Genomic DNA, 12,383 nt, shown 5'->3' on the forward strand with positions numbered 1-12,383 from the left:
TTTTTAGAAAACATTTTTTATTTTGTTTGTAATTATGGAATTGTCACCTTTTTTTAAAAGTATTTATTTAAAAATACTGTTTTTTTTCCTACTTATACTGTTTTTTTTATTTTCAAAAAGCTCATGTTTTACGTTCGAGTTAATTTCTTCTCTCTCGTTCTACATATAAGTTTAGATGTATAAAGAAATGGAAACTTTTCAACTGTTTCAATGGTGAAATTATTTTTTTTTACAGGAGATTTTGCTTTGACATCTAAGAATTTGAATTCTCTACAGTATCTAGATGGTTCAGCTTGCACGAATAAACTACTCTCTCTTTCACTTAACTAATTTTGATTCTTTCTTTAAACCAATTGTATCCAATGAATCATAAAATTAAGAGTTTGAAATTAGGCCAGAGAAGAACCTGGAGGAAGGGGTCCATGTTACAAACAGGGACACCAAAAATCCCCCAAATAAATAATATATTTAAATTAGCTGAGCTGTTCAACTTATAAAATAATGTTATCTTAGCTTCTTAATTAACTCCCGGATACTAAAATTTAAAGGCAATCCTAATTAAAAAAAGCTTTAGGGCACCTGAATTACTTATACGTACCTATCCAAAAATAACAATAAAATCATAATCCATACAAACATATCAATGCACCCTCGATACCTCCTTCAACGACTCTCCCAAAATCCAAAAGAAGCACAGCACGCGAAAACGTCGTTTTTGTACGAAGTAAAGTGTCTGGTTAGATTGGAAGTTAACGTTAATTTATTCACCAAATTTTTAGGCTATTTTTTTGGGGGGATAAATCCGTTTTGATGGTCAAAAAGAGAAAATGCCAAGTATGTCCTACTTTTACCTAGTCAAGTGTGGTATTGCCAAAACTCAGCAGCGTGGATGACACGTATCTAGTATTGTCGGTTCCATACTTCCCTCCCTCGGGAACCCTACGGTACAAACGCTTTTCATCACTCACCCAAAATATACAGCTCATTTTTGCACCATAAACATTTCTTCCATTGAAATTAAAGAAAAAATAATTTACATAACTTGAAAAAAAAAGATTAGGATTTTTGAGAATTTCCTTAATCAAGTTTCTTACTGCACAATATTCTCATATCGAGAAGAGCTTATCATGTAAACATATTAGTACAAGAAAAAATGATAATCAAGCGAGATAAACAAAGTATTTTCTAATGGAAGAGTTCAGAAAATAAAAAATCTCTCCTATATTTGCATAATTAATCCTTCACAATAGACTTCAACTAATAAGTTAAAGTGGTCCGGGCCATTTAATTTTCTTAATTAAAGATTAAGTGAGATAGAATTATCTAAACATATCTGTGAATGCAAAAGGTAGTATTATTGTTTTTCCAGAAAAGTTGCTCTATACTTTGTGTCTCTCTCATATTCACATCTCACATGCGAGCTTGCTGCAGTAGCAAGTCCTGTGACTGGCTTGTATCTTTGGACCACTGTGTAGCTGAGCAGGTAACAAGCAGAGGTAAAAACAGCCCCGCGCTACTACCTATATTCCTTTCTATTCATTGCACAAACCCTAGGCTGTGACCATCATATCAAACCCTAGTTGAATTGAGAGTTCTCTCGCTGAAAGAATCTAGCAATTTTGAACCATACAGAATTTATCCAAGAACAACAAACACATTATAGTAACCCCTCTTCCGACATGCGTTGTCCGGAACCAGTTCGTATTGAAATGGCCCGAGATTCGTGTACCCATTGTTCTGACGTTAAATGTGAGTAATTAATCATGGTGGGGTTAAATCTACAACCTTTAAACTTTTCCTTTGCTCAGGTTAAATCTAAAAAACCTTAATTGACGTGAATAGGGATTAATTAATCATGATGATTTATTTATCACTACTATATGTTATAGCTAGCTAGCGCAATCTTAGGATCTATAAATAATAACATTTCATGTCATTGGCGAATAATTAACTGTCCGATATCAGTATTCGCGAGTACATTTAAATTTGGCATGGCGGAAGTCAATTTCATGTTGACAATGGTAGGACGTGTCCTATCAAATAATTGTTGACCCCAACTCAAAGACAGCAAAGCAGACATTCAAACAATTTATTTATAACCCAAAAATCACATTATGCGGTTTCAAAACGTGCATGTTTCCATCCATTGTAACTAAGAAATACTGTATTCAAATTAATTGTGTGTTTATTATTACATCTACATGTTTATCGTCACTTCATTTTATTTTGATGTAAAATGTTCTTACTATCTGATATAAATATAAGATAGATAAAAAAATATTTTAGATAAAAAAATAATTTTAAAAAATATTAATAGACACGTGAGTGAGTGTTATAATAGACACATCCAAATTCCAAACTAATGTTGCGACAACCTTTCTATTTTCCTCCTTGCTGGTTATTCTTGTTCAGTTACTTGAATTTATGCCACCTTTCCTTGTTGCTATTAAAAAGGTATCCTCTTATAATTACACATTTGATTTTGATCATCGTTTAAAAAATCATTTTTAAAATATTTAAAACACTTTAAATTGTATAAATTACACTAATGTAAATATAATCTTAACCTCCTGTAGGTTGCTGATGGCTCTTTACCTAGCTGGTGACTATCATGTTTAATATCTAATAAATACATCCATGGAGTTTATTGACATTGTGGATTTTGAACAATAAATAATGTTTTACCAGTTTTAAAACAATCATCATTTAAAATTTTAAATAGAAAATTAAAAGATTGTTAGATATCTTTATATTTGAATAATGACTCACCACCGCCCCAAAATGAAGTCTCGTATTGTGTGCGTGCATCCATAAATCAGGGCATAAAACGTCGCTGGCATGGAACTATATTTTCGGAACACAGGATTTGAGCACCCGAAAAAGAAAGGAATATACAATTCTATGACTAGGCATTTGACTAGACAGGATGTCGTGTAGCCATAAAAGGCTCCTATTTATCAGCGCAATCAGAAACTAAATCCTTGCCCTAGCTAGTATGAGAAGAATGAATAATTTTTTTTTTACAATAAGTATAAAGAAAACTTCCTAACAAACAGTAAGCATTTAATATGCTATTATTCGCTAAACTATTATTAGCACAGCATTTATCATGATCTTGTTTATTGTTTGAGACTTCAAAAACAATTACAGTCGTTTTATAAGAACAAAAAACGAATACAATTGAAAAAAACCACCATAAATTACTTGGGTTTATCTCAAGTAAAGGGTACGGCGAAATTTGAGAACACATCAATGTGAGCTTTGTAAATTTTTAAAAACAAAAGCATCACCATATGCAATATGTAAAACTTGAATAATAGATACTTGATTGATAGTATTCCTGTCTCACACGTGTTTTAATATTGAATAATTCCCGTAAATATGTTCATATAATTAAACTTCTTACAATGAACTGTTATAAAAGAAAAATTATAACAATCTCTTAGTTCTTACTAGACCATGGCAAATAAAATATCATTCGGGTTTAGCTCAAATGTTTAGGCCATAACTACAACAATTTCAACGTTCACAGAGATAATAACATGACATTTTCAGTAAGAAAGCTTTATCATATTTTTAATATTTTTTATTTTATTCAATGAGATTGAGAAGGCTTTTATATATGAAAACAGTCATCCAATAATTCTAGAGCCTACTTACAGCTAGATGTTTTCTTAAATTTTTATAACGACTAGCTTAAGGTAATTAATTGTATTCATTTTTGACATAATATTGTTTCACTTTTCACTAATAATGATTTTGCAATCAATATCCAACTCATTCATCTAGCAGAGCTTGTGCTTGGCTACGCTGCCTTCCTCACATTATTAATTACTCGTGAGCTTTGAGAGGTTTTATTTTGATGCTTCTGAGTAAAATTAGCTTAACGAAAATGAACATTTTATGCAATATTTTTTGACACAAACCTTGAAATTGAACAATTGTTAAAGAAGTTAGTTTCGTTCTCTCTCCTTTGGATGCGTTCAGCAGAAGTAACAAACTCTAACTCTTTGTCATTGCCCCTTGTCTGGATACTGCATGTCTACTCTAAGAACCATGAACTAATAATTGAATCAACTTTAATCCATAATCATAGTATAATCATGAACATTATTCACGATTAATCTTTAGCAGAATAACAACGTTTTGATTTCATTTCCTAGATATGGAAGAAAGGAGAACAAGATGCGGAAACGATGCAACTTTCTGTTAACGCTACATGAACAAGATCAACACTTGTAAAAGGAAACCTGAAGATATTAGAGGGGGAATACGATAAAGAAAAAGGCATTGAGAGGCTGGTTATAAATACAAAAGAACAAAAGCATAGATGAAGAAGAAAGAGACCGCAATGGTCTCAATCAACTGAAGGTTGTGTAGCACATGTTATGGGTCAGTTATTACAAAACAAGGGAAATTTTCGTAAGGTTTTCTGATTCTTCCTTATGAACTAAAACCAGCAGTCTATGAAAGTATTATTAACCCTATCATATCATATGTACCTTGACCTATATCATTGGTGGCAGTAGCCACTTGTATGCAATGTGAACATACCTCACATGCACATACTTTGAGAAGCATTAAACATTATGAGCCAAAGAAGAATGCTTTTCCAACTCTAGCATATGGAATAGACATCCATGGATGATGGATGTCTATTCCAGTGGCTAATTTTGTTGTGTTTCAGAGAAGTAGTTGGTGTAAATGCTAGTTGCAATTCTCCATTTATACGTATACAATTATGCAAAGCAGATATCGATCGATCGGGGGAGGAAAAAGGTATAAAGAAAAGAAAGTGAGGCACATCCCAGTGGTTTCACTTTTGGGACTGGTCTGCACTTCCCAGTTGCCAATTGCTAATGCATGGGAGACAAAGAAAAGACGCACCTGTTCCTCCCCAGAAATCGTGCAAAGGGTTAAAAGAATGCTTTTAAAATTATATGCCTAACCAAACACGAAACCTATTTCGTTCCATTTTGATCCGGCAAGCCAACGGATAAACGGGGGAAAAGCAGCTTCGAGTTGAGCACCAACCTCAAAGCATCACTTCCTCACTCAACGTTAATCCACAAAAAGAAAAACACTAAAAACAAATCAAATCATAACAAAACACATATATGGCATAATAATAATAATAATAATAATAATAACGCACACATCCAAATGCCGCCTTCGCCAAAGAAACCGCACCAAGGCTAGCGAAATCAAAATATATAGAGTATATGATATGATTTGCTCTAGAATTGAAAAGTGAGCATTTCGATAACAACAAAACAACATGAAAATCTGAACTGAGATTCGGACAAAGGAAAACAAAACAAAAGAAAACAAACATCCCAGTCCCCCTTAATTTCGTGAATCATCGTCGACGTAATCATTTGTGAACTCTTAACTACTCTAGCTAGTAGTAGCTACTTCAGCTGATGTTAAGATGTACATATAATACCCAACAACCTTAACCACAATAAGAGTCGATGAAAAACAAATACTTGGTTTCAATCATTATTCCAAGAGATAGATAGAGAGAGTAAGAGAGGGAGAAAGAGAGACACTTCTTTAGGATCTTGGGGGTGGGAAGAATTGCGTACCGGCCATGTAAGCATTCAACGGAGCCGTGTAGAGTGAAGGGTCAAAAGGGTTTCCACTTGATGTAGCGGTAGTTGTGGCAGATATGAGACTAAGTGGCTGAGCTTCACCGCCACCCGAAGAACCCTCACCACCTGCACTCGTGTAAGGACTATCAACTCCTTGATCGTAGAGAATTCCCCTGAACACATGTCCTCCTATGTTCACAGCCGTTTGATACGCGTAACGCTCATCCGGTGCGTCCATTGCACTCACTTTCACACACCGAAACATTGCCGGAGAGTTAAGTTCTGGTGGGAATTGCCCCAGCTCCAACCCTAACGAATAATCAACAAACCAAATCAGAAATAATTAATTAAAACCATTCATGCCAAAAATCAGAGATAGTATCGTAGCTAGCCTCAATTTCTGCCCTCCCGGCCCTTTTGTTCTTTTCTTCATTAGAGAAAGAAAAAGAATGAAAGAACAAGTTGCGAGGCTAACTAAAGGATCACATGCGGAACTTAATAATTTCGTCAGTTTAACTTATTAACAAGGTTAGAATATGGAAGGGGAGAAAGAGAAAGAAAGAGCGAGACAGAAAAAGCAAGGTGATCGATGAGTGACTACGGAGTAGAATTTCATTTTCAGAGTGAAATGATATAGACCGGTTAGGTATCAGTCACAGAAGACTTGCATTTCCTCGAGATCTCACTGCATCTTAACTTCTCTAGTAATAATATGATAGAGTCGCATAGCTATATAGTTGAAAATTTGCCAATGACCTATACACCAAGAAGAAATTTTCATTTTAGACTATAATTCCGTTACTTACAATTAAAATTTCTTTATATATAATATATATTTTTTATTTTCTCACGGTTTGTATGGCAATGGCATGGTATTCTCACATCATACAGAATTACTTTACCTGTGGTGGTGATAGGAACAGGAGCGCAAGCAAGAGAACCAGAAGCAGCAGCACCTTCAGGTTCTCTATGTCGTTTAGAATGATCTCCACGAAAGTGTTGTTGTTGCTGCTGCAACACAGAGAGTTGTTGCTGTCGTTCACGACGCTTGGCTGCGGGAACCCAAGTGCTCTTGACGTGGGTTTGGCACTGAAACCCTCGACTCTTGCAGCAAGTTCTGCATCTGAGGTGTGCACAGTCTTTCTTAGCTTGGTTCCCGCAATCCTGACAGTTCATGCCGCCACCTATGCTTCCGGACCTCATCACCGTAAACCCAAACCGATTTGACTCATCAGAGAAAGAGACAGAAACGTCGTCGTTTACGACGTTGGAGTTGTTGTTGTTCCTGCGACTAGGACCCACCCCCAAGGAGTAGTAGTTGTTCAAGTTGTGGTGGTACGAGGACTGTGTCTGTGGCCATATCTCAAATCCTTTGTTATAGATCTCCTCGTTCCTGAACAAGAATTGACCGCTACTGTTGTTGTTGTTGTCTTCTCTTTCCTCTTCTTCTTCTGCCTTGTTATGCCTTCCTCCTAGAGAGAAGAACCCAGCCATCTGTTGCACTCAACGATCCCCAATTCAGAGATAATATCCATATCAGAAGAACCTTCGCGAATCTTAAATTAGTTTTTGACAATTTTATATATATGCAATATCTTTCGGGTCTCAAGTGCAAAGTGTGTGCCTTTGCTGACTAATACTAATTTGCTAGGTTTGCTTATTATTAATTTCCACCCACTCGATCTTTCTTCTTCTTTTTTTTTTTTTTTCCTTTTTCTTTTTTTTTTTTTTTTTGGTGTGGACTTGTTGACTCTCACTCTGTCACTGTGGCGAGGCCGTGTGGGGGCGTCTCATGTATGATCTTCTGATGTGGTTGGGTTTTTACGCAGCTTTTGAGGAAAACTGTTTCTTAAACACACAAAAAGAAAATAAAAAAAAGGGAAAAATAATAGGGCGTTGAGGTGATGTTTGCTTAATTCTCTTCAGTTGGCTGTTCCCTCCGCGCAATTATGGCACGGAATTAGAGCCTCTGCCACGCCGCCATGACAACTGCACCCATCCACTCTACTGTTGAAATCTCATTTATGAATTACGGTCACTAACCCCTCTTCCCCCCTCTCCCTCTCTCTCTCTCTCAACTGCAAAGTGCAAAGAAAGAAGAATACAGACTGGCTTTGTTGCTGTGGTGGGTTTGTAATGAAACTCACACTCGGACTCAAACTGAGAGTGTTTGTGTGAGATCGAGTGTGAGTGTGTGTGGGTGTGGGGGGGAACAACAAAATCTGTCACTGCCAACATCTCTCACAGTTTCAATCAATAAATCACAGTCGTGCTTTGACCATCCAACGGATGTGGTTCGTCCACGTGTCGCGTCGCTGGCTTTTGCCTATTCGTCCTTGCACCGGAAAACCCGCTAGTACTTTCTCTGACCAACCCCATAATTAAGATTGTTTTCTTCCGATTTTTATGTTATGAAGCAATATGTGGAAAGCCAAATACGCTGCGTCCCTCTCATGCACTTGCGTCCCTCACACGTCCCCATCACCGTTTAATTCCTCCCACACCTCATCAAACGGCTATCACACATCAATTCCACTCACTTTATAAAATGCCTATGTCAATTATTCATTTAGTGCAGTAATATTCACCTACAAATTTACTAATGCTAAAGTTCTTGGAATCGAATAAGGTAACCAAAGCCTTTCGGTTTATATCAATTGGTTTGACAATTTAAATTGCTTATGCCACTGTTTGGGTACACATTAAAAGCTTGGTTTAAATGAATTTGAATTTATATATATAATTTTATTTTAAAAAAATAAAATAATGTAATTTGATTTTAAAAACCTTTTTCTAAAATAAGTTTGTATTCAAATTTAATATAAGTTTTAATTAAATAATTACAATTTATCATACTTATTTAAACACGAATTTACAAATAAAATTAATTTTAGTTTATATCAATTAAATATTAAAATCTTTTCTAAAATCATATTACGGTAAAATTAATATCATTCTATTTAAAAATATTTTCAACATGGATTTAAATTGCACTGATTGAGTTAAGAGTTTATTTAAAAAATATAAATCCTAAAATTATTTTTTGTTTTTATTATCTTTCATTTATGAAAAAATATAAAGTATTTAAAATTAAGAATATAATTAAAAATAATTATTAATATTGTCATAAACATTAAACCAAATAGATAAATAAAGATAAATTTATTTTTTGAAATAAATATATAATCTGGAAAAAGTACGAAAAAATAACCTTTACTTAATAAGAACTAATTCAAATGACAAATATTTAATTTTTTAAAATGAAATTTCAAAACTCATACTTTATGCACACAAAAATGCTAAAAATGTTAATTTTACTGTAAAGTAAATATTGCTATCCCGAGAAAGATGCATGATTGCATATGGTTACATGAAATTTTTTTAACTAGAGTGTAGAATATAAAATTTAAAATTAATTACAGATTTATAAGTATGATGGTACATAGCCTCCAACATAGTTATGCACGAAGCATTTTTAAATTAACTGTAAAATAAGACTCTGCTTTCTATTAAACGTAATCTTGATTTCTATTAGATTTCATTCAATCGCAATTAAAAGATATTAACAACGTGCCAATAACTTTTTAGGTTAAATTACAACAAATAATAAATAAATTAGTTTGAATTTTTTATTAAATAATGATGAAACATATATAAAATACTGTAAAATATTAATGGAATATAAAAATACTACAAAATAAAAAAATAGGAAAGATTAATTTTATTGGAAAGTAAATATTTTTATTGAGACAAAAATGCATAATTGCATCCGTAGTTTAAAAAAAAATAAAAAGTCATAGGTGTAGTGTAATTTTACCTGCACGATGCTGTATCTTCTTCAGGTTATTTATGTCGATTCCATTCCAACCTCGTCTCATGCCTCGTATTCCACTCAAAATTCTCGGCATAATCATTGTGTGATTGATTCTTAATTTCACATGATTATACTACTACCATATTGTTATATGCTGAACAATTGTTAATTCATGTTGGGAATATTACAATTTGGATGTGCCCACAGGTCGCCCCCTGTTGTCTACGTACGTACTACCCGACTGCGAATAACTACAATAACCAGTAACGAGCAATTCATTTTGTTAATTAATTTTGATATTAAAGAAATAAAAAAGTAGTGTTGAAATAATTTATAAGTTGGAGTGAATCCATATTTCTTAAGACCTAAGTGGGTAGTGAAAGTTAAACTGAGTCTGCTGAATTAGAAGCCTTCCATTGTGGAACATGCATGACGCAATAACGTCGACCAAAATGATTATATTTTGGCGTTTGATGATTGCCATTTTGGACGGTGGATATATTTCTTTGTTGCTTCCATCATTTCCTTAACTCCGGTAACTTCATTGTTTTCCAATCTTATTTATTCACATTTGTCTTTTAAAGCATTGCTGATGTCTCATAACGAGAGTGATAGACAGAAGAGTCTGACCTTAATCACGCGTAACACACGTTACTTGACGCGTTATGCCAAAGACCTACCTACATTTTTTGAGAAAGTTAAAAAGTAAAACGTTATGCTTTTTTCAAAGGCATCAGACATCCAAACTATCCGTAATTTATTCAAATAATTAGTATATTATATTTAAATAAAAATTAATGAATCAATTTATTAATCTCTGTATTATAAATAAAACCATTTTATTTATAAAATGAAGTATTTGATTAACTTTTTTTTTACATACTGCCACGTATATTTTTTAAATTAATAATTTACTTTTGCTATTTTTAAATTTTTCATTTAAAATTTTATTGTATATGATATAAATTACTAATTGGTATGAATAAAAATTAAATATTTTATTAATATAAATCTCACAAAAGTATTAACAAAATTAATAATTAATGTATTTAAAAATAAAAGTTTACTTCTTATATGTTGAAAAAAAATTAATAATTACTTCTTATAAATAAGAGCAGTAAAATGTTGTCATTTTTATGGGTTGACGCGCGTACATAAAAGGATTGCTAAGCTTTCAGCTCTGATCACGATTAACTCCTTCCTGTCCAAAAATTGGGAGGACGTAAAAATTTCATTATAAAAAGAAAAAGGTAAAAGTAACTAAATATATTATGGATTACTATAATATCATTTTAACATGATTATTATCATTTGTATTTAACCAAATAAAAAATTTATAATGAATACTATGAAACATGAATTCCGATTCTGTAGAGATATCAAATTATCCGTTGAGCTATATGCACGGGCCCTAAAACAAATTTCACATTGTAATGTCACTTCATGTGAGAAATCTGGTAAATTCCGATTGACCTGTACTGAGCCTCATTAATTGTTTGTTCAAAAATTCAAATAATAGTCCAAGAGTTCAGCTGCCATGATATTATTTCATGTGCTAACTTATTGGTATTGAAAACAATGCACTTTTATATTTGTTAGCAAAAGAAATAGGGGGAAAGATTTTGTCTAAGAAGACTTTCCCCTACAGCATGAACTTGTAACGTCATGGAGCATGACTCCATGGTCACATATCCTACAGTGTGCATAGCTGGTCATATATAGTTGGTTTGCTCCTGCTCAGTGCTCACCGAATTTCTAGAAGTAAATGCTGCAATAGTAATCCAAGTCACACAAGAGAGAGAGATGCATATGAAGGAAATTTGGAATTGGTCAATTTGTAAGAATGAAACAGCCTCATGCTCAGCTAGCTTAGCTAGCTGTCAATTGTAGAAAGGCAGTGGCACACACAAATGCGAACCCCAAATTAAAATTCCAAATTATTATAGCGTTAGAATTGTGAAGGGAAAAATGAAATGAAAATGTGTATTGGGTGATTGAGTAGCACGTGAACCGCCCCAAAATGTAATTAATTAAAAAGCACAAATAATTGGGAGCAATAATATAAGTAGACCAGGTAACAAGAAAGGACAGGGTCTCATCGGCTGCGTTGCACTGTCCGTACGCGCTCTCCTTCACAATCAATTCTAATCTGCCTCGGCATGCTTAAAAATTTTCACTCAACCAATACCAATTTACCATTACTATTATATATCATTCCCAAAGCCAAACTTTGTATTCTAAATTCAATTCTTATTAGGGGCCCGAGGAAACAAATCATCTTTCCTTCACCAACTATGTTACTACTGCTACTATTATTTGGCCGCCCATTGTCCACTATGTCACATTCTCGCACTCTCAAGTAACTTTGTAGTATTTCTTTCAACGATGATTGATTTTTCCCTTTTTTCTTTTAGTAACTTTTGGCTGTTTTGTTTTTGTTTTTGTTTTGTTCTCCGCGGCATTAAAGATGCAGTCCAATACTTGAATCAATATAATTATGATTAGACCAATTAGTGGCCCAATTGAAAACGATGCTCTCAATCTTTGATGGTGCGTTTTCTCAACATTAAGTCTTAAGCAGGTCAACATTACCTTTTTGGAAAGACAACATAAAATTATGGAAAATGTACCCTGTAACAAACTGCCTTAGCTGAAGACCTAAGCATAAGTGATTAGACTTTGTTAATTTAAATCACTGGTAATAAAGTATATGATATGACTCATCGCCCTATAAGCGTACCTATTTGTTAAATGGAAACGAGGTTATGTAAGGTATTATCAAACCGCAGTTATTGATTAAAAGAGTGTTAAATTAAGAATTGGGTGGTTTTCAAAATTGAGAAGACGTAACTTTCTTCTTTCTAGTGGTCTTTCTCTCTTGCAGACTCACTCTCCCCAATTTGGTCTATATCATGATTGAATTTTAGACCAATTTTAAGGTCGGTTTGGGCTGGCCCAACAAGATAACTTATTTA

At 33.6% G+C, this 12,383-nt stretch overlaps 1 protein-coding gene across 1 annotated transcript; it reads right to left on the minus strand.

The window, feature by feature from the left end:
• Positions 1-5,556: 5,556 nt before the first annotated feature.
• On the minus strand, positions 5,557-7,088 carry LOC113848268 (protein SHI RELATED SEQUENCE 7-like). The gene is made up of 2 exons (XM_027477718.1): positions 6,497-7,088; positions 5,557-5,903 (listed from the first exon to the last, which is right to left on the minus strand). Exons 1-2 carry the CDS (start codon positions 7,086-7,088, stop codon positions 5,557-5,559), a joined length of 939 nt encoding a protein of 312 aa, XP_027333519.1.
• Between the last annotated feature and the right edge of the window lie 5,295 nt (positions 7,089-12,383).

Source organism: Abrus precatorius, unplaced genomic scaffold, assembly GCF_003935025.1.
Source record: "Abrus precatorius isolate BTA unplaced genomic scaffold, Abrus_2018 Scaffold8, whole genome shotgun sequence".
NCBI classification, from domain to species: domain Eukaryota; kingdom Viridiplantae; phylum Streptophyta; class Magnoliopsida; order Fabales; family Fabaceae; genus Abrus; species Abrus precatorius.